At 33.7% G+C, this 22086-nt stretch overlaps 1 protein-coding gene across 1 annotated transcript in view; it reads right to left on the minus strand.

Moving 5' to 3' along the window:
• COL19A1 (collagen type XIX alpha 1 chain) overlaps positions 1-22086 on the minus strand; it is a 314159-nt gene that overhangs the window by 244261 nt on the left and 47812 nt on the right. The window contains exons 5-9 of the mRNA XM_019749266.3: positions 20139-20262; positions 18140-18415; positions 14156-14236; positions 10223-10348; positions 9031-9093 (exon numbers count right to left, since the gene is read on the minus strand). Coding sequence (XP_019604825.3) covers positions 9031-9093; positions 10223-10348; positions 14156-14236; positions 18140-18415; positions 20139-20262 — 670 coding nt within the window. The remainder of the gene's footprint in view (positions 1-9030; positions 9094-10222; positions 10349-14155; positions 14237-18139; positions 18416-20138; positions 20263-22086) is intronic.

Consider the following 22086-nt stretch of genomic DNA (forward strand, 5'->3'; position numbering starts at 1 on the left):
TTCTTCATATGCCAAGAATCTTAAATTGATACAATTTGTAAATCAAACAACAGGAAATTCAAGTTAAGAAATGTTAATGTGTATCATATCACAATCACTGAAAATTAAGGCACATATGCCTTTTCAAAGCACTTTTGTGTCAGCCTTATGATGTGCATAGAACTAATAGATGATACACCCACCTTTACAAATGAAGGAAATGAAGCCTGGGGAAAACAGGTGGCTGGGCCAAGTTCACACTGCTAACCTGAGAAGAGTTGGGATTAACCCAGAGACCTTTCCACTATATGAGTCCTCTTAATTCTGTTACCTCTGGACATCATTTTATTTATGCATGGTTATCTCAGTTTCCAAATGAAGTTAAAAATATTAGCTTGACATTTTTATCAGGTTATAAAGGTAAAATAAGATACTAAGTGGAAATACCATGATAAATAAATAAATAATACTGAAGTACTTTTAAAATATAGAGCAAACTTCAAAATTCATACAATGCACACTGGTTAAGAGAAGGACACTGGAATTAAGAGGCCTAGATTCAGATCCCAGCTTGACTATTTATTGCGTGGCCTTGAGCAATAATTTAACCTCTCTAAACCTCAATTTTGCCTTCTGTAAAATAGTAATACTGACACCCACCATGAAGAGTTGTAAGGATCAGAAAGATAACATATCTATAACATTCTCCCCAGTGCATCGTACATGGTAAGCACTCAATAAATACAAGCTATTGCAATTACAATTTATATATTCAATTTGATTGAAGTAATCCTTAGAAACAGATATTGTCTAATTGTTTTAAGTTTTCATATAATGATATTACAAGCAAATTTAGGAACACCTAAATTCATAAAGCAAATATTAGTGGACATAAAGTGAGAGATTGACAGTCATACAGCAATTGTAGGGGCATTTAACACCCCATTAACATTAGTGGATAGGTCATACAGACAGAAAATCAACATGGAAATAGCAGCTTTAAATGCCATAATAGTCCAGATGGATTTAACTGATGTATTTAGAGCATTTCACCTCAAAGCAGCAGAATATACATTCTTTTAAGCGCACATGGAACATTTTCCAGGATTTACCACGTTAGGCCACAGAGCAAGTCTCCATAAATTTAAGAAGACTGAAATCATACCACACATCTTCTCCAACCACAAAGTATGAAACTAGAAATCAATCACAATAAGAAAACTGAAAACAAAACAAAACAAAACAAAAAACCTCACAAATACATGGAGGCTAAATAACATGCTACTAAACAATAAATGGATTAACAAGTTCAAGGAAGAAATCCAAAGATACCTCGAGACAAATGAAAGTGAAAACACAATGACCAAAATCTATGGCATACAGCAAAAGCAGTTCTAAGAGGGAAATTCATAGAAATACAGGCCTAGTCAAGAAACAAGAAAAATCTCAAAAAGCAATCTAACTTTACATTTAAAGGAACTAGAAAAAGAACAACAAACAAAGCCCAAAGGGAGTAGGAAAAAGGAAATAATAAAGATCAGAGTAGAAATAAATAAAACAGAGTCTATAAAAAATAATATAAAAGATCAATGAAACAAAGAGCTGGCTCTTTGAAAAGATAAAGAAAATTTATAAACCTTTAACAAGACTCATCAAGAAAAAAAGAGAGAGGACTAAATAAAGTCAGGAATTAAATATGAGAAGTGACAATTGGTACCACAGAAATACAAAGGATTCTAAAAATGTATTACAAACAATTACAGGCCAGTAAATTGGACAATTTGGAAGAAATGGATAAATTTCTAGAAACATACAATCTTCCAAGACTGAGTCAACAAGAAAATCTGAATAGACCAATTACTACTAATGAAATTGAAGGAGTTAAAACAAACAAACAAAAAAAAAACCCAGTGAACAAAAGTCCTGGACTGGATGGCTTTCAGGTGAATTTTACCAAACATTAGAAGAATTAATACCTATCTTTCTAAAACTGTTCCAAAAAAATTGAAAAAGATGGAAGGCTTCCAAGCTCATTTTACAAGGCCAGCATTACCCTGATTCCAAAACCCAACAAAAACATTACAAAAAAGAAAACTATAGGCCAGTATCCCTAATTAACATAAAAATCCTCAACAAAATATTAGCAAACTGAATTCAACAACTTAACACCAAAAAAACCCACAATCCAATCAAAAAATGGGCAAAGGACCTGAACAGACATTTCTCCAAAAAGGACATACACATGGCCAATAGACATATGAAAAGATGCTCAATGTCAATAATCATCAGAGAAATGCAAATTAAAACCACAATAAAATATCACTTGACATTTTTCAGAATGACCATTATTAATAAATCAACAAGCAACAATTGTTGGCTAGCAGATTGCGAAAAAGAAACCCTCATGCATTGTTTGTGGGACTGCAAAATGGTAAAGCCACTATGGAAAAGAGTATGGAGTTTCCTCAAAAATCTAAAAAATAGAATTACCTTATGACTCAGCAATTCCACTTGAGGGTATTTATCCAAAGAAATCCAAAACACTAATTCAAAAAGATATATGCATCCTTATATTCACTGCAGCTATATTTATAATAGCTAAGATATGGAAGCAACCTAAGTGCCCTTAATAGACAATTGGATAAAGAAGAGATGGTACATATATACAATAGAGTATTACTCAGCTATAAAAAAAGAATAAGATCTTACCATTTGCAACAACATGGATAGACCTAGAGGGTATTATGCTAAGTGAAATAAGTCAGACAGAGAAAGACAAACACCATATGATTTCACTTTTATGTAGAATCTGAAAAAACAAAAAAACAAACAAAACAGAAACAGACTCAAGATACAGAGAACAAACTGATAGTTGCCAGATGGGAGGGGTGTTGGGGGACTGGGTGAAAAAGATGAAGGGATTAAGAAGTACGAACTGACAGTCAAAAGACTGTCATGGGGATATAAAGTACAGCATAGGAAACATAGTTAATAATACTGTAATAACTATATATGGTGCTAGGTGCGTACTGGACTTATTGGGTGGAAATCACTCCTGAAATTATATAAATCCCTAACTACTATGTGGTACACCTGAAACTAATATAAAATAATATTTAATGTCAATTGTAACTGAAAAAAAAGACAAAGTGCGTTACAAACATCTTCCCATTATTTAGAATGCAACATATTATTTGTTGGGTGTACTCATTTTTGTTAAGAAACACTGTTAGCACATCTTGCCTTGGACTTTGTCCTAATGAGTGTGAAGACAGCTCACACTGGTGCAAGCACTGCCAATATGGCCCAATAAGCTGCAGACCAGTGCTTGTGTGACTGCATTCTCTAACACAGAACACCTATGGCCAGGCAGTTCAATTATAAGGTACATTCCAGGGACAAGGTAAAAAATTAGCTACACACACACACCAATCCATAGCTACCAGAGAGTTAGAACATTATGTTTACAAAGAAGGAATTGCTTTGTCAGCTGTCAGGGTGGGGACACTGAGAGGGGCACTCTTTTAATATCACAGTGGCTTTTTATCATATATTCTGTAGCGATTAAAGACTGTAATCGAAACCCTCTAGCAAATACATGTTGACAAAACTATGGAGACTCATAATTCTGTCCTCCCAGAAGCTATCCCCTGAACAAAACAAGTTCCATGATACAATTTCTCATTTTCTGCAAAGAATAAAAGGGGGAGGGGAAGGCAAGAATAAAGATAAAAATTCTTTCACATAGGACTTACCTAAAAATGAGTTAACACATATATCATATATATTTATATAATAGTACATGGATGTAAGTGTATTTACACATATGTATACATATACCACTTATAGATTATGGCCAAAATGATTTTAATAAATCTGTCCAATTATGTAGATATGTTTTTTTAGAGAGACATTTAAAAAGAGCCCAAAATAGCTCGTGATAAAGAAAACATCAACAATTGTAAACAATTGTTTTCAGAACATAGCTAAGGTAGTATAAAACAATGGAATTTTCCTGAAACTTCTCTCAGGATTTAGATTTGCTCTTAATATTATATGTTTCATTATATATTAATAATTTTGTATTTGAACTCCTTGTATGGTGCCCTCTAAATGTGGAAGAATTAATCCCAAAGACAAAAGCTAAGTGGCCAATTTCTTTTAAGACGTTAATGTCCTAAACTGATAAAGTCAAATTCAAAACTGTCATAAGTAGTTGGCATGTTTATAGATAATACTTCAAAAATACTACTACAGATTAGCAATAATTTTGTGATGAAAATTGGATTTGACTGATGTTATTACATTTAAAAATATTAAAACCTATTTACTTAAGAAAAAGAAAGCAAAGGTATCCTAAGTAATGTGATTTTAAAAAGCAAAAATAAATGTTCTGTCCTACTTCAAAAATTACTTCTCAAGTACCTGGTAAGGTACCTGAAGTTTCCATGCAAGCTACAATGGGAAGACTTTCCTGTGAGAGTCAAGTTACTGTGACTGGCTTTGTCAAGGCTTGCTGGGCAACTTGGAGGGATCAGTCATTACTCAGACATCAGTCTCCTACCTTTTAAAATAAGGAGTCCAACTAGATTTAGACTTCCAAGTTAAGGCATGAAAGGAATTTAAAACAGTTTCACTCTGGAAATATAATAAAAACAATCATCTCCTAACTTTAGCACAAATTAATTTATCTAGTTAGCTCACAAAAGATATAACACTAAGAATGGGAAACAGAGCAGTTAAGTTTTGAGATGAGCAGGGAGAAGGAAAAGGCATATCTTTAAGCATGGATATTGCCCAGAATTAGATCTGTAGAGATCCAGCTTACTCTCCATCTCCTCCATAAAACTCTCTTCCTAGTCTCCACAGGCCATTTTCTCAGGACATCTGCAACTCTCCCTACCTAACATGTCTGGCCAACTAATGTCCCTCTACCCACTTCCAGATGTAAAATCCTTGAAAATAGGAAATGAATCCTATTCTTTCAATCCCATGTGATACCCAGCAACGTGTCCTACACAAAGAAGGTATTCAACAAAGATGAGGTCTTTAAATAAAGGGTAGGGAGCTAAGAAAACCTCATCAAGCATCTTTTCTAACCACAACAGTATAAACCTAGAAATTAATTACACACATAAAAAAAACTAGGAAATTCACAAATATGTGAAGATTAAACAACATGCTGCTGAACAAACAATGAAAAAATCAAAAGAAACAAAAAGAAATAAGAAAAAAAAAGAAATAAGAAAATAAAAAGAAATAAGAAAAAATCAAAAGAAATAAAAAAATACATTGAGACAAAAAAATAAAAGTGGAAATATAAATACCAAAATTTGTGGGATGCAGCAAAAACATTTCTAAGGGGGAAGTTCACAGCGATAAATGCCTACCTCAAGAAACAAGAAAAATCTCAAATAAACAATCTAACTTTACACCTCATAAAATTAGAAAAAGAAGAACAAAGGAATCCCGAAGTTAGTAGAAGGAAGGAAATAGCAAATATTAGAACAGAAATAAATAAAATAGAGACTAAAAAGGCAATAGAGAAGATCAATGAACAAAGAGCTCGTTCTTTGAAAACATAAACAAAATAGACAAGTCTTTAGCTGGATTCACTAATGAAAAAGAGAGAGGACTCAAATAAATAAAATCAGAAATGAAAGAGAAGATGCTGCAACTGATACCACAGAATTACAAAGGATCATAAGAGACTACCGTGAACAATCACACAAACAAATTGAGCAACCTAAAAGAGATGGATAAATTCCTAGAAACATACAACCTACCAAAACTGAAGCATGATAAAATAAAAAAATCTGAACAGACTGGTTACTAGTGAGGTGACTAAATCTATAATTAAAAATCTCCCAACAAACAAAAGTATAAGGCCAGATGGCTTCACTGGTGCGTTCTACCGAACATTCAAAGAAGAATTAATATCAATCATTCTCAAACTCTTCCAAAAAACAGAAGAGAAAGAGAGTCTTCCAAATTCATTTTATGAGGCTAGCATTACCCTGATACAAAAACAACACATGGATGCCACAAGAAAAGAAAAAAAAAAAAAAAATTACAGGCTAACATCCCTGATGAACATAGATGCAAAAATCCTCAACAAAATATTAATATTAGCAAACCAAATTCAACAATACATTAAAAAGATCATAAACCATGATCAAGTAGGATTTATTCCAGGGATGCAAGGATGGTTGCACATCTGCAAATCAGTCAACATGATACATCACATTATTAAAATGAAGGAGAAAAACCTCATGATCATCTGAATAGATGCCAAAAAAGCGTTTGACAAAATTCAACATCCATTTATGAAAAAAATTCTCAACAAAGTGGGTATAGAAAGAACATACCTCAACCTAATACAGGTTGCATACGACAAGCTCACAGCTAACATCATAATCAATAGTAAGAAACAAAAAGCTGTTTCCTCTAAGATCAGGAATGAAGCAAGAATGCCCACTCTTACTACTTCTGTTTAACATACCATTGAAAGTCATAGCAAGAGCAATTAGGCAAGAAAAAGAAATAAAAGTTATCCAAATTAAAAAGGAAGCAGTAAAACTGTCACTATTAGCAGATAACAGGATATTATATATAAAAAGCCCTAAAGACCCCATTAAAAAAATTGTTGGAACTAATAAGCTAATTCAGTAAAATTGCAGAATATAAAATCAATACATAGAAATATGTTGAGTTTCTATATGTTAACAATAAACTATCAGACCGAGACATAAAGAAAACAACCTCATTTACAACTGTATTAAAAATAATAAAATACCTAGAAATAAGTTTAACCAAGGAGGTGAAAGACATGTATATTGAAAACTATAAGACATTAGTGAAAGAAACCGAAGAAGATAAAATGGAAAGATATTCCATGCTCATGGACTGGAATCAATATTGTTAAAATGTCCATATTACCCAAAGTAATCTACAGATTCAATGCAATCCCTATCAAAATCCCAATGCACTTTTTAAAATAATAGAAGAAATAATTATAAAATTAGTATGGAACCACAAGGAACCCCAAATAGCCACAGCAATCTTCAAAGAAGAACAAAACTGGAAGTATCACACTCCTTGATTTCAAACTATTTCACAAAGCTATAGTAATTAAATGGTATTGTATTGGCATAAAACTACATTGATTAATGGAACGTAAAAGAGAGCCCAGACATAAACCCCTGCATATATGGTCAGTTAATTTACAACCAAGGAACCAAGAATATACAATGTGGAATGACAGTTTTTCCAATAAGATGTGTTGGAAAAAATGGACAGCCATACGCAAGAGAATAAAATTTGACCATTATCTTACACCATAAACAAAAATTAACTCAAAATAAAGATTTGAACGTAAGACATGAAACCAAAACTCCTAGAAGAAAACATAGGCAATAAGTTCCTTGACACAGGTCTTGAAGATAATTTTTTGACTGTGATGCCAAAAGCAAAAGCAACAAAAGCAAAAATAAATAAGTGTGACTGTATCATACTAAAAAGCCTCTGTACAGCAAGGAAACCATTAACAAACTGAAAAGGCAACCTCATGAATGGGATAAAATATTTGTAAATCATATATCTGATAAGGGGCTAATATCTGAAATAGGTTAAAAATAACAACAACAACAACAACAACAAAACTTATGCAATTCAATAGCAAAACAAAAAAATGATCTGATTTAAAAATGGTCAGGAGATCTGAATAGACAAAGAAGACCTACGGATGGCCAACAGGTACATAAAAAGATTTTCAACATCATTAATAATTAGAGAAATGAAAATTATAACCACAGGGATATATCACCTCATACCTGTTAGAAAGCCTATTATCAAAAAGACAGGCAATACAAGTGTTCGCGAGGATGTGGAGAAAAGGGAACACTTATGCTCTGTTGGTGGGATTGTAAATTGATGCTGCAACTATGGAAAATAGTATGGAGGCTCCTCATAAAATTAAAAATAGAACTGTATATGATATAGCAACTCTACTTCTGAGTATTTATCCAAAGAAAATGAAAACACTACCTCCAAAGGATATGTGTACCCCCATGTTCGTTGCAGCATTATTTAAAATAGCCAAGATAGGGAAACAATGCAACTGTCTATTGATGGATGAATGGATAAAGAAACTGTGGTATTTAAAATATTCCATTGTGTCTGTATATAATATGGAATACTATTCAGCAATAAAACAATAAAATCTTGCCATTTGTGAAAACATGGATAGGCTAGCGGGCATTATGTTAAGCAAAATAAGTCATACAAAAAAAAAAAAAAGGCAAAGACTGTATGATCTCTCTTTCATGTGGAATCTGAAAACTAGCCCACAGGTACAGAGAACAGATTGATGGTTGCCAGAAGTGGGGTGTGGGAGAGGTGAGAGAAAAGGGTGAAAGGGGTATAAATTTATTAATTTAAGGAAGAATTTTTAGTGGGTACATATCAGCAGAAAAGAGAAGCAAGAGTTCAAGTATGGAAAGAAGAAAATGCTAAAGAAGGCTAAAGTACAACTAAAAACTAAACTTTACTGCTTTTCATTTTTCTAACAGTTTACAGGTATATACAAAGATTTGGGTTTCCAGAGCTTTTCAAATTTTAGACCAGACTTCTAATACCATGTTTCCCCGAAAATAAGACCTAGTTGGACCATCAGCTCTAATGTGTCTTTTGGAGCAAAAATTAATATAAGACCCGGTATGATATGATGTGATGTGATGTGATATGATATGATATTAATTCCCGGTCTTATAGTAAAATAAGACTGGGCCTTATATTAATTTTTTGCTCCAAAAGCTGATGATCCGGCTAGGTCTTATTTTGGGGGAAACACTCAAAAGTGCTTGTAACTCAAAAGCAGACTTGAATGCTGATGTCTTCCTTATTTCAGTGATCAGCATTTAAACATAGCCCTTGATAGCCTTTAACAGAAATGTGTATTTGTATGAGACAGAGAAAAATGAGATGGGCACATTTTTAAGTCACTTTCAAACATATCCACTCATATTCTGACAGAGTTGGGTGGTGTCTTACCAGTTCTCCTTTATCTCCTTTCTGACCTGGCGAGCCCGCCGCTCCCGGTAGTCCTGCTTCTCCCTGAGCAAAAACGAATTTCTGTGGTATCAAACATTCAATCACATCGAGCTAAAGACACATAGTTTATAAATACGATTTTGACAATCGTTAACATAAAGCTTTGCTACCCTCTGAGCTGACACTGGGCCCTCTGCTGGACGCCTTCCTTCCCTTTTCCGTGAGGACCCCTACTCTCCCTCACTGCCTCTGCCATGAGGACTTCCATGGATCGGGACCTGTGCTTCTCCAGGTACAGGTGATCCTGCACCTGTACCTGCCTTTTCAGTGGAGCTTACTATACAGGATTAGCCACTAGAGGACTGTAAGTTTCCTCTCAACTTTCACCTCACCCCGTTCCCACTGCTCCAGCCAGGAGGGAAGTGGCAGCAGGCTGTGTTACATCTAAGGGTAAGTATTAAATCACAGTGCTCGGGAACATCCTGTTGCTGGTACTGCGGCAGGTTTTCCTTTCCTCATTCTTTTCCTCAGGTATGGGCATAGAGGGAAGCCATCATGAGATGGCTCAGCCTCCTTTTAGCACAGGCCTCATGACTGCCATTAACATTCACAAAAGAAGTTCATGTAGGTCCATGGGCCCAGTCTTCTTGACTAGGGGACCACAATGGTGTGAGTGAAATAAATTCTTTGAGTAATAACAGAGGCCCTCTGCCTATTTCCTATATAATTTATGGCAGATGGGGATGGCCGGTTTGGATATTTGGGGATACTGATTAAATAGTCTCCACACAACAAAGAAAAACCATGTAGAGTGTCTTTGTATATGTTTTGAAGAGCAAACACTGTTTCCCTCAATTTTGAATTCCCAGAATTGAAGCCTATTCTTGGCACATGTTAAGTGCTCAATACTTGTCTGTTATATAGGTAGTTCCTTCCTTCATCTTATTACTCATGCTAACTCACAGCCCAAAAAAAAGTTCAGATGGGCTAGGAACTATCCAGATAAAATCCAGGAAATGCTATCCTATCCCCAATCCTCTTCTCTTAACCCACCCCAGTGACTGGGTGGCTTAGGCATTTGATTCAAGCAGCACTTAAGGTATGACACGTTCTGTGCACCGAGCCATGTGCAAGGGGCCTGGCTCACCAGGTGGAGTGGCTTTGCAGTGGGCATAGATTAAAATGAGCATACCTTATTTGGAATGCACTGGCACTGGTCTGTAAGTTCCTGCTTTGCTGGCAGATAGGCAGACATTTTACTGGCATGGGCGGGGAGAGATAATGGTGCGGTCCTTCCAAAGCCTTTCTGCTCTGGGCACTAAAATCCAAAACGAGGCATTAGGAAATAGAGTAAACTCCAAACATTCTGACATTCCAAACACTGGCTCCCACCAAACTAGGGATTGCTGGGGTTACCTGTAAGAACTACCTTCTAAATAACCAAAAGCTTACACAAGTATGTGAAAGTTTATAATGCCCTTGCTCTTTCACTAAGCCTCCTATGTGTTTTATTACACTGACAACACACTAGAAATGTATTAAAACGTTGAGTTTGGTGAGACATTCTAAAGCTATTACAGATGACTTTATGACAAGCACAGTAATAACACACATTTGAAATAATTGCATTGTTACAATAAAATTATTTCTATAATAAACATCTGTATATGTTTGGGGACCAAATTTAAAATAAAATAATGTGATTTGAACTCTTAAAAAATCACTTACTTCAATAACATGAATATAAAGTCATATAAAAGGACAAAACAAATTCTTTTTACATTGTCAGATGCTATATATTTAATTAAAGTATATCTTATTCCAGCCTATTGTCCTTTAAAGTTATTAAAAGTCTCCACTGTGAGACAAAAGCGGCAAATTTTATACTTATCCAGTGGGTTCAGAATATGTGGGACAACATGAAGAGAAATTTGTTTACAAAGCAATGAACTTTATTTTCTTTCAAAAATTCAATTCAGATGGAGAGTCTAAAGAGGATATAAATTCATCCTTTCCTCTCATATCATTTACCAGGCTCCTTCCTCACCATGATTTGTAACTCTGAATTTGCGATTTCATGAATTTGCAATTTCAAAAACTCTGAATTTGCAAGCTAGGAAAAAAGGTTCACACAATACTTTGTATACTATAAATTATATATGCATGGGAAAATATTGCCAGGATATAACACTAAAAAATTGTCAGTGGTTATTTACTGTGGTGAGATCATGGTTTCATCTCTGAATTTGGTTGTATTTTCCAAGTTTTCTCTCACAAATATATGTAACTTTAAAAAAATATATATTTTGAAAAATGGATAGTACTCTAATTCTTGTGAGAACAACAATAAATATTATAAGAAAAATAGCACCCAGAAATACTGTGACTAATTTCCTGTCTCCTCAGTTCCATCACATTGACTCTTTTCAGGTTTAATGATTAAGTATTTAGTTATCTCAATAAGTTTCCACATCTACAAGTCTAAAAGTCACATCAGAATGAAACAAGATTATCACAAAAAAAAAAAAAAAAAAAAGATTATCACCAAAACAGTCCACTTATCTCATATGTTTTGAAATAATGTTCCAGCCAGTTCCTAACTCCATGGCTTCCCAAGATAACCAAGACCCAGTTAGAGTTCACAATTTTGCTCTGGATAACTGACTCACTGTATTAAATTAAGGATTTAAGTGATTTTAAAAGTATGTCTGAGGCTTCACTATAAAATTGTCCACTCTCTCTAAAAAGTGCCTCGAGGGAACATAAAATATACAAGTAAGGATTTCTACCCTTGTAGAAACCTCTGGTTTTGATTTGACACATTTAATTAATTGGCCTTCAAAATTTTAATCACATTTCTCATTTATTTTCAGCAAATGTTTCTGATTTTCTCCTTCTGTTTATATTTGTTCTTCATTCTATGTCTCTAGTTATGAACATTGACTGCTTCAGAAACAGAAATAGAAGCAAAGAAGTATGTTTATAGATTACCTTGAATCAATTTCACCTTTGAAATGTGCTACAAAATATTAATAACAAAAACATATCTGATTTGAAATTCCAAGACAAAATTAGATTTTCAAAGAAGTACATTAAAATTTTCTGAATTCAACACATTTAAAAAAAACAGTTGATATCAGAATTATAGTAGATGTACTTAAATAGTTTTTATATAATTATCTATCTTACAAACTATACATTCCCATTTATAAACTGTAGCATATTTCCATTGTCTGTTCATTATTAACAGATTGGTGAGGTCCCTCCAAATAATTACTAGCAGGAAAATGAGTAGTCTTTTGTTATTTTCCCCCATAGTTAGAGATGAATTCCTACTTTATATTCTATTCTTTAAAACTAACTCCTAAATAATATTTTTATAACACGATTAATTTTTTTTTCATAATTTGTGAGGTTATGTCACTGCTTTTAATGCTCAAACTACTCTATCAAATGTATCACCCCTAATTCCTTAAACAGTTTTCTCATAATTCTAGTTGAAAATGTTCATGATGTGATGGAACAGAGTAGTACCTATTGGTCAAGAATATAGTATTTGGATATATAGAAACATCATTATGTTACATTTCAATCACAGAAAATTATTATTTTAAGAGCTCTTACTTCAAAAAAAGCATAATTATTTTAAAAAACTTTTAGAGAAATTACATCTTCAAGATTTAAATGTATGGCTCTAGGAAATCTAGGTATTTCAAGTCTGTAGGTTGGCATTCTAAATTATCTTTTTAGATATTTATAAAAAGACATTTGGCTGGCTTTCATTTTACTTGGAATAAAAGCCATACAATGGGTTGGAGACATACTTTATAAAATCAAGTTACATAAGCAAAACATAAAAATTTGAAAGACTTAGCTATGCTTTGGTCACATTATTATCTCCCACCCATAGTGAGTGATAGAAGCTAAAAATATTATTGAATTACTAAACTACGGATAAAATTTCCATATAATTTTTTGATGGTAAGTATAGACTTTCTTGGAAATCTAAGATACAAAGAAAAACATTTTCACCTTTTACTTTTCATGTGTTCTTTCTGTAAGCCTTTTTAGAATTTGTCCCTTTCAAACATCTTTTTGTCCCATCTATCTCCTTTAGTAGTTGATAAGGCAACAAGTCATGAAACAATATTTTGACTACCTTCTACAAACAAAGCACAAGGAATTTTTTTTAAAAAGAGTATAAAAGTATAACTCCTCTCAATGAGTTTAAAATGCAGTTGAATAAATTAAAAACAAATACAACTACATCTAATGATATAAGATGGCACACATGACCATCACAATGAAAGATAAAGTACTGAATTCAGAATTTTTTGGAATGGAAGATGGGTACAAGAAAATAATAGTTGTGTGGTAAGGTTGTGGGTATTAAGAATGAGAGGCTAAGAAACTGGATGCATATTTTATTGACAACCCTGAATGACCTAAAGCTTAGAGAAAGAGATGAATAGAGGGCAGGGAACGTGCCTTATTCATGTCTGTTGGCCTTGTTCTTTAGCACAATGTCTACAAGATCATTGTTTTTGAATAATAAATGTTTATTAAAATAAAGTAAAAAAAAAACATACAAAGCAGTAATTCAGAGACTTATTCTGGAAATACTGGAATGCAAAAGGTCCAGAGACAGGGAAGGTAGTTGACGCAACAATGCAACAATCCAGGAATGAGGCAAAAGTAGACCATGGCAGTAACAGGAAAAAGGAAGATGCAGATGAAAAATCTATCACAAAGGAAAACTGTCCAGGATTGGAGACAGGCTAGAAGAAGGATATGAGTGAGAATAAGGTATGATCACAAATTTAAAACCCCTGTAACTGGAAAATGATGATGCTACTTTTGGAACATAGTTTAGGGGAAAAGGCATAAATTCTCCTTTATTTATGTTGCGCCCAAAGTGAAGACATCATTCCCAAAGAACAGGACAAAACATGGGGATTAACATTTTGAAAAGAAACTATGGGGGAGCTCTAAGAGGGATCTCTTACTTGGAACAAATTACTCACCTGGCTTCAACAGAAAATATTCGGTGCTTCCCTACATTTGAACTCTACAGACTAGGCAACTGACATTCTACATTCTTCATGTTCCAAGAAAATTAACTTACCTTAGTATCTGATATTTCACAACAAGTTTCTTGAACTATGAAGTTTGAGTTACAATAGATTTTAAGTTGGTGAAGTTCAATCTATTAAAAAATTAGTAATAAAATATATCATTAGTTTGTTTGAAAATCACATTTAGGCACTTAAGAACTATGGTAATTTAGCTGGTAAGAAAAAGAATCTAATAAAAATAAATTACTGGTAGGCATTTTTAATATTTTTATTAATTTTTTATCATGATTTTATGGACCTTTTGAGAACTAGACATATAGTCAGTTGTTGAGATGAATCTACATATAAAGGAAATCAGGTAATGAAAGCAACTGCAAACTTTGGTTAGTTGTTTCAAAACATAAAAAATAAAAGAAGTATTTAATTAAAGAGAGGTATTGTTATGCACTACAATAAAGTATATGACCACAAAATGAAGACTATTTCATAATAAAAATTTGTGGAAAAAAACAGAGTCAAAGGTATGACCACATGATGGAAAAGGCTTTCTCTGTAGTTTCAGACCTATGTATTTGAGGCATGGAAACAGATGCTCACTTCCCACTAAGAAAAAAAAAAGGTATTTAGTGATTATCTATTTTTCATATATTCTACTACCTATGGATTTTATATTATATTGGCATAGTCTTAAGGAGGACTCACAACTTTTTACAAAACTAATTGATTCCTTTTATTTGCTCAGCAGATTCACATTTTTTTGGCATTTGGACATGAAATTAAAAATATTTCAAGGAAAATACAATCATGCCTTTAAATGAAAGATCAAACATCCATATAAGAGCAAGTAAATAATACAGACTAGTAATAAAATTTCAATGCTAGTGCTTAAATAGGCTATTTTAAATTAGTTTGTGGTTGAAAAATTAACTTAATAATTAACCAGATGATGATTTTACATATAAAATAGGTCAGGAACAACCTTCTCCTCACCCCCTCCTCCTCCCTGCCTTTCTCTCTCTGCCTCTCTCCACTTCTTTGTCTCCCAAAATAACAGCTAGATTATGAATTACTTTGAGGTCAATAAGTACTTTCTACGAAAAGGCCCAACTGTAATATAATAATTAATCCTATGATAATAGAAAGCAGTTAGTTCTAAATCCCTAACCCAACACCAGATAAGCAAAAAATAAAAAGCTATAACTATTAGTCTACACTGAGATGAACAAAATCATTTCAGCTCATAGGAAGCATTAAGAACTCCAGACATCTTATGAATACATGTGCAACCTAAGATTTGCAGCCAATGCAAAATTCTGAGATAAAATGAAAAATGATTGCTTTTCTATAACTTTTTGAAAGGTTATTAAAGTTAATTTTTATTTATAAAGTTTAAATACACTGTCTTACATAGTATAATGAAATACCAGGCAGTAACATACTCATTATGTAGAATGAAGAATGGGGACACCAATTAATTAATATTGTTTTTAACTAAAACTTATCGTCACTGTTATCAAAATAGCCAATAAACATTGAGATTCTATTATGTACTATCCACTGTGCTAAGCCCTTCATATGAATTAATTTGCTCAACTGAAGATAGATGATCAGTTTTTGATGGATTAGAACCTAATCAACTACCCATGACATTGAAACTACCATCAGCCTAGTTTAATCACGCTTTTGTTATTTATTACTTAATTTAGAATCCTTCCTTGACACAGTGCTTTAGAATGGGACTGTTTAGGGCTGAGTCTTTTACTAACTCTTGTCACACATTTTGTTTGTTAAAAAAAAATACTTTATATAAGATTTATCACCTATCTTTCACAAAAGCACACGGCTAGTATATATAAAATAAAACCCAATCATTACATTTTTTTCAATAACATAAATTCTGTATAAATAAAACATTTTCACATTATGGCAAACCTTACGGAATCATAGAGCTTGTAAGGAGATAATGAAAACTTAAGTCACTTAAAGTTTTAGTAGGACCAAGAATCTTTAAAAAATAAAATACTATGTATTTTATTTGTTTGTTTAACTTAAACAGTGACTATCTCCTTAAAAAGTTGCATCATTGTGATATATCTTTAATTTTATCCTCAAATGAGTTGATTCCATATTAAACTACATAAGTATTATAACACTATGATTTTCACATTATGTCGTTTTATAAGGACACACCTATATTCTTTAGCCTCAGTTTCTGGGATTGATTCTTTCCTTGGGTGAGAAGTTAATGAGACACAGGACACACACTCAACCTTCAGAGGGTAAGCCTTGAGCCTAAACCCAGTTCTTGCAATAATTTGTTCCTCTCGCATAGCTGTCTCTTCCCCAAAGGTTAGAAATTTACCTCAGTGTACTCTTTGGTTCTTCCAGTTCCCCTGGAACCACAGTCCGCTTGGCTCTCACTAGTCCTATAAAGACCAAATTCTAGTTCCAAGCTCCAGTACTTGCAGCAGGTATGACTGCCACTCCCTAACACTGTTGCTAGAATTCCTGAAGCTGACGTCCCATATACCTGTATTCTATCTACTGCTGGAAGTCTCTGTTGTTCTAGCTGCTGGTCTTCATTTCCTTCCTTGCCTTTGGAGACATCTTTCTGATAGGTCTGTCTAGTATAGTTGTTACAATTAATACCGTTATTATTGGTAGGCACCATTTTCTGACATATAATTTAATCTTTCCATTAGGCTCCCAGATCTTTGAGAGCTGGAACAGAAGGTTTCTTTTTTTCTTTTTCCCACTCTCTTATGCCACTGTTGATTAAATGCCATGTCTGGCCCTGAATAAATAAATGAATTTACAGAGAATCAACCATGTGCTAGGCACATATTCTATACAATTATAATGAGAAACTCTATCAATACTATTTTTAATTGAGGATACAGAGTCTCAGATAAATTAGCAACTAACAAGATAAATTAGTAGATCATAACAGTTAAGTAGATGAGGTATGATTTACAATCACATCTGTCTGACCCCCCCAAGCTAGCTCACTTATGCCATGTCTTCTCCCCAGGATTGGCTTCTGCTCTGTCCTATTTTCCTGATTATCACTGAGCCCTAGTTACGGTATTCTCTCACTGATTTGTTCACTATCTCTAAGAGAAGACAATTCAAAAATAATATTTTATTGAAAAAATGTATATGTGTGTGTGTATGTATAAAATGAGCTTGCCAAGTATGTATTTGCACAGAGTTGTACTGTTGAAATAAAATTAAACTGTTAAGTGCTTTCAGTTAACAGCAATAGCAATTCCTATTGGTGACCTGCATTCAGATTATTTTTACAGGTTTTCCCATCATTCCATCCACAAGAAAATGTTCAGTCATCAAACTTAGCTATGTCTCACTTTCTTTAACATTATAGGCCTTTTTCTTTTGGGAAGTCAATAATAAATCTTTATCATCTGAGCATCAAATGTAATTTTTAAAGGATCTTTTCATCTGAAAGCGTTTTACTATCCAATTGTTTTCATCTGAATGACCTACTGATACAATTAGTGGCCATGTTTTAGTCCATTAGAACCCTGAAAAATCATTGTAAGCTTACGAAAAAATAGTCTACAACACAAAGCAGTTGCTATAATGGGGATGAATAAATAACCTATTGTTCTTGAATGAAAACACCAGATAATCTGGAACTATTTATAACTCAACTTTTTCCAGCCCTTCCTATTAAAAACATAATGAGTTTAGACCAAGCTTGCTTTTGGTAGTATATTTTCACTTTTACTAAAACTCAATTTTAATAACCTTATGTTTTTAAAGCATGACCTAGTTCTTTTAAATTCACAGGATGGAAAAAAAATGGGTGAAAACAGATAGAAGATAATATATGTGAAAATAGAGTTAGAGATACATAGCTATCCTTCACACATCTGATGACAAATTAATTTAAACAGTGTTGAGAAGCCAAGGTATTATATAGTAATTAAAGGAAGAAGTTTTAAATAAGATACGTTGTTTTAATTTAGAAATTTGACTAGTTCTATTCACAACCAACATCACTGATAACTCACATCTACAGGCTTGCCATCTGAAGCTCGTGCAGCAATAACAGTCCTTCCTTGAAAGTCCACCGCCTCCTTTTCATCAGTCTGCCTGCTTGCAATTAAATTACAATCCATATAGAGTGAAATGCCCCGAGATTGTACACTGATTCCAAGTTTATGCCGCTGACGGTCAAACAAAGAACGGAGTTCTCGATTTTTAAAAACGTAGTTCAACACATCTCCCTCAGCAGCTCGGAACATAAATTCCACGACTTTCTTTCCACCATCAACCACTATTGAAACCTGCAAAAACGCAAATTATCTTTAAATATTTTAAAATCAATGTTTGAAATTATTAAAGCATATACATAAAAACTCAAGACTCATCTAAGTATAACTGAAGCATTTAGTAAAATGTTTTAGATGACACCTGTGTCCTCCAGATTTGTCAACATTAAAGAACAGCAAGTATCCAGCTACAAAATGGTTTAAAACCATACGGTATTCTGGTGCATATAATATGCTCCTTTCTTGAGAAAACATCTAAGAATATATATATGTCTGTATGAGTAATTTAAGAGTTAAATGCTACTAATTTTTAAAAGAATACAAATATGACCACTTCTCTTAGCATGGAAACCAATATCAAGTTCTTGAGGATTTGCATGGGGCAGAGAAAATGCATTTTCATAGAGGAGATACTCTTTCAGTTTGGTTCGTCTTTGCATCACAAAATTGTGCTATATTAACAGATTAAAACCAATGAGGGGTGGCCGGTTGGCTCATTTGGTTGGAGCACGGTGCTAATAACACCAAGGTTGCCAGTTTGATCCCCACATGGGCCACTGTGAGCTGTGCCCTCCTTAAAAAAACAAAAACAAAAAAACCATTCCAATGGATATATATATATATATATATATATATATATATATATATATATATATATATATATGTAAACCCAAATGTATGGTGCCAATAAGGAATACTGAGGTTCATCTCCCCTCACCGGAGTACCTGTAACCCCTCCTTATGCCCAAATACCATCTCTTCAACAAGTATTTCTAGATTCCTGTTCTTCCATACCTGATTTTGGGGAGCTGTCCTTTCTATGCTCCCATAGTGCCTACCAACTCAGAGCTTACCTCTACCACTGCGCTTGTCACGCTGTGATTATGTTCTAGTATATTGTTTTCCTAGATGACAATCCCTTGTAAGGGTGATAGTATATTTTTCAAGATTGAACAATCTAGCTTATTTTTATTTTTTTATTCTTTTCTTTGCTTCCTTCCCCTCTTACCTGATTCAATAACTGTGTTTTCCTGAGGCTACATGTATACCTCATTAATCTGGTTAATTGGCAAAACACTAACTTGAAAGAAACTGAATCAGCCCTCAGCCATCCAGCCACTGGCAACCAGGCTGCAATTCTGGACTGCCATTTTCCATCAGATGGCATATGAATCACCCCTATGACCAGGTTCCAGATAACCATGGAGGAACAGACTGGACCCTAGTAAATGTTGTCCCAGACGAGTCATATAACAAACTCTCCCTTTCCTTTGTTCTGCTTTTTTTTGTGTACCTGTAAAACTCCTTGACTGTTCTAGGAAGGGGGAGGGTAGTCTTTGAAACAATGTCCGCCATCTTCCCAGAAAGCTGGCATTTTGAATAAACCTACCTTTTTCTCCACCAACCCTTGTCTCTCCATCATTGGTTTATGAGCAGCATGTAGCCAAATCTGAGTTTGATAACACTCTTATACTTTATGCTCCTGAGAATAGGAATTATGCTTTTTAAATCTCTAATCTTTGTCACTAACTAGAAGTAAAAGAAAAGCTAATATTGCCTCACCCTCCAGAGTCTCATATTATAGATATCAGCAAGATGATCCTAGCTATGAGAATTCTTGAATTTTCCTATTGATGAAACCTCTAAAAAATAGAATATTTGGATACTAGATCTGCTCCCAAATTTATGCACACAGTTCCAAGATTCACCTGACTTAAGTACAACTAAGGTTCCTTACCTGAGGCATATTCTGCTGGTTTAAAACCTGCCATAGAAACCACCGTTCCTTTTTGGTGCTTCTCCGTACACGAAAAATGGCTGCTATGGCATACTCTTCAGGAAGGCCTTTGGGAAATATCTTACTGTGGGAGGAAAACAAAGAAATATTGTGGGAAACCTGAAGATGGCAAGGAAAGAAAATGTAGGTATAAAGTTCTATGTAACACAATATCTCAGTATATTTTTCTCAGTGGGTTTATATACTTCAGTACGTATTTTTATAGTAATCTTCCTAGTGGATATGTGGAAGCAGCATACCTACATTACCTATGTAGTTTTTATTTTTGTTCTTTCCCTTTTTATAAATTCTCTGGTATGGTGTATGTGAAAGCAACACATATAGGATATGTGAAAGCAAGCAAGTTATATAGTGCTATATAGTGGTATGGCCTTACTCCACAGGACATTCCAACAGAGGAGAATCTCAGAATTCTCTGCAATTGGGCACACAGTAGAGGTTAATGAAGGAAATAAATGGTACCTTTCAGTTTTGTCAATATAGAGAAGTACAAAGCATAAAAAAGGACATTGCTAACAATTAAATGTACATTTTCCAAAGAAGAAACCTTATCATATTAAGCTTTTGCTAATGAGTTCCTAATTCTGAATTCCTAGTATCAATTTAAGACCCATGAAGAAACTCAGGGAAAAAAACTCACAATGAACATATATCCTATTTAGACTCTCATTGGAAAACAAGGAGAAATACTTTCCTCCAAGCTGACTTTTAAATTTATCTGCACTGTATGTAAAAACTGCAAGGTGAATTTTACTTTTCTTTTAAAAAATCATGAAGAATAGTAGGCAAGAATTCTCTTACAGACTAACATAGCCAGAAGTTGTTTATATAAATGAAAACACCATGCATTGAGATAACAACCGCTAACTTCAAATATTACACTGAGGTCTACTGAAACTGACAACTAACTACTCAAACTGACAACCAAACTGTCATGGAGAATTCTTAAATTTTAGTTTTACTTTTTGTGTTAGAGACAAAGTTACATGTTGGTAGGGAAATCAGGAAAAAATATTAAAAAGCTATGCTGGACTAAAGTTCTTATTTACTTACTCAGTTAAACACACACACACACACACGCACACACACACACCACACACACACACACAATATATATATATATATATATATATTGTGTGTGTGTGTGTGTGCTCTAGTTTTATCTTCTTTGAGGACATATCAAAAAGAGGCAACCAACTTTATTGCATGCCCTCTTTAGTGAGCAAGTAATTAGTAAAATATTTGTTTTCCATTGCATCAAAATAAAACTTCTAAAATTGTATTTTCTCTGGAAAGTCACTAAATTTTATACTAACTATTACTGTGCTGATTTAAGTAATGTTGTTCATTAAAAAAATAAACAAAACAACCAGGCTTTGATGTCTGCCATTTCTCTGTAGAACTATCTATAAACTTAGAAAATGGACACAGGTAGAGGTGAGAGGTGACACCAAAACGTAAACTTCCAAGTGGAAATTTTGAACTAGTGAGTTGCATCAAAATGACTTTTATTTTTCTATGTGTTATTGCATATTTATAAAAAAAATCATGACACTGCATCAAAACAACTTTTAAAAAGGAAACCTCAACCCACATAGCAGGTCCCCTAACCACCAGCACATGCAAAAACTTGTGTCTCCACTTTGCTTCCAATTTCCTGCCTCTTTCATCCCACTCTTCACCTTGATGCTTTTAGGATCATATCTTTATCTCAAATGTTCTAAAATTTGATGTATTATTTCCTGTTTTTTTTCTTCCATTCATTCTATTGAGCACATATTTCAATATGGGCTGTGCATACTGAAAAAATTTTTTTGTGAGTTTTTTTTACCATTGTTATTTTCTCCATATCATTTTCCCTTATCCCCTCATTCAGGAGTTCCTCTTT

The sequence above is a fragment of the Rhinolophus sinicus genome, chromosome 2 (assembly GCF_057876585.1).
Source record: "Rhinolophus sinicus isolate RSI-liver-muscle chromosome 2, RSI-T2T, whole genome shotgun sequence".
Taxonomy (NCBI): domain Eukaryota; kingdom Metazoa; phylum Chordata; class Mammalia; order Chiroptera; family Rhinolophidae; genus Rhinolophus; species Rhinolophus sinicus.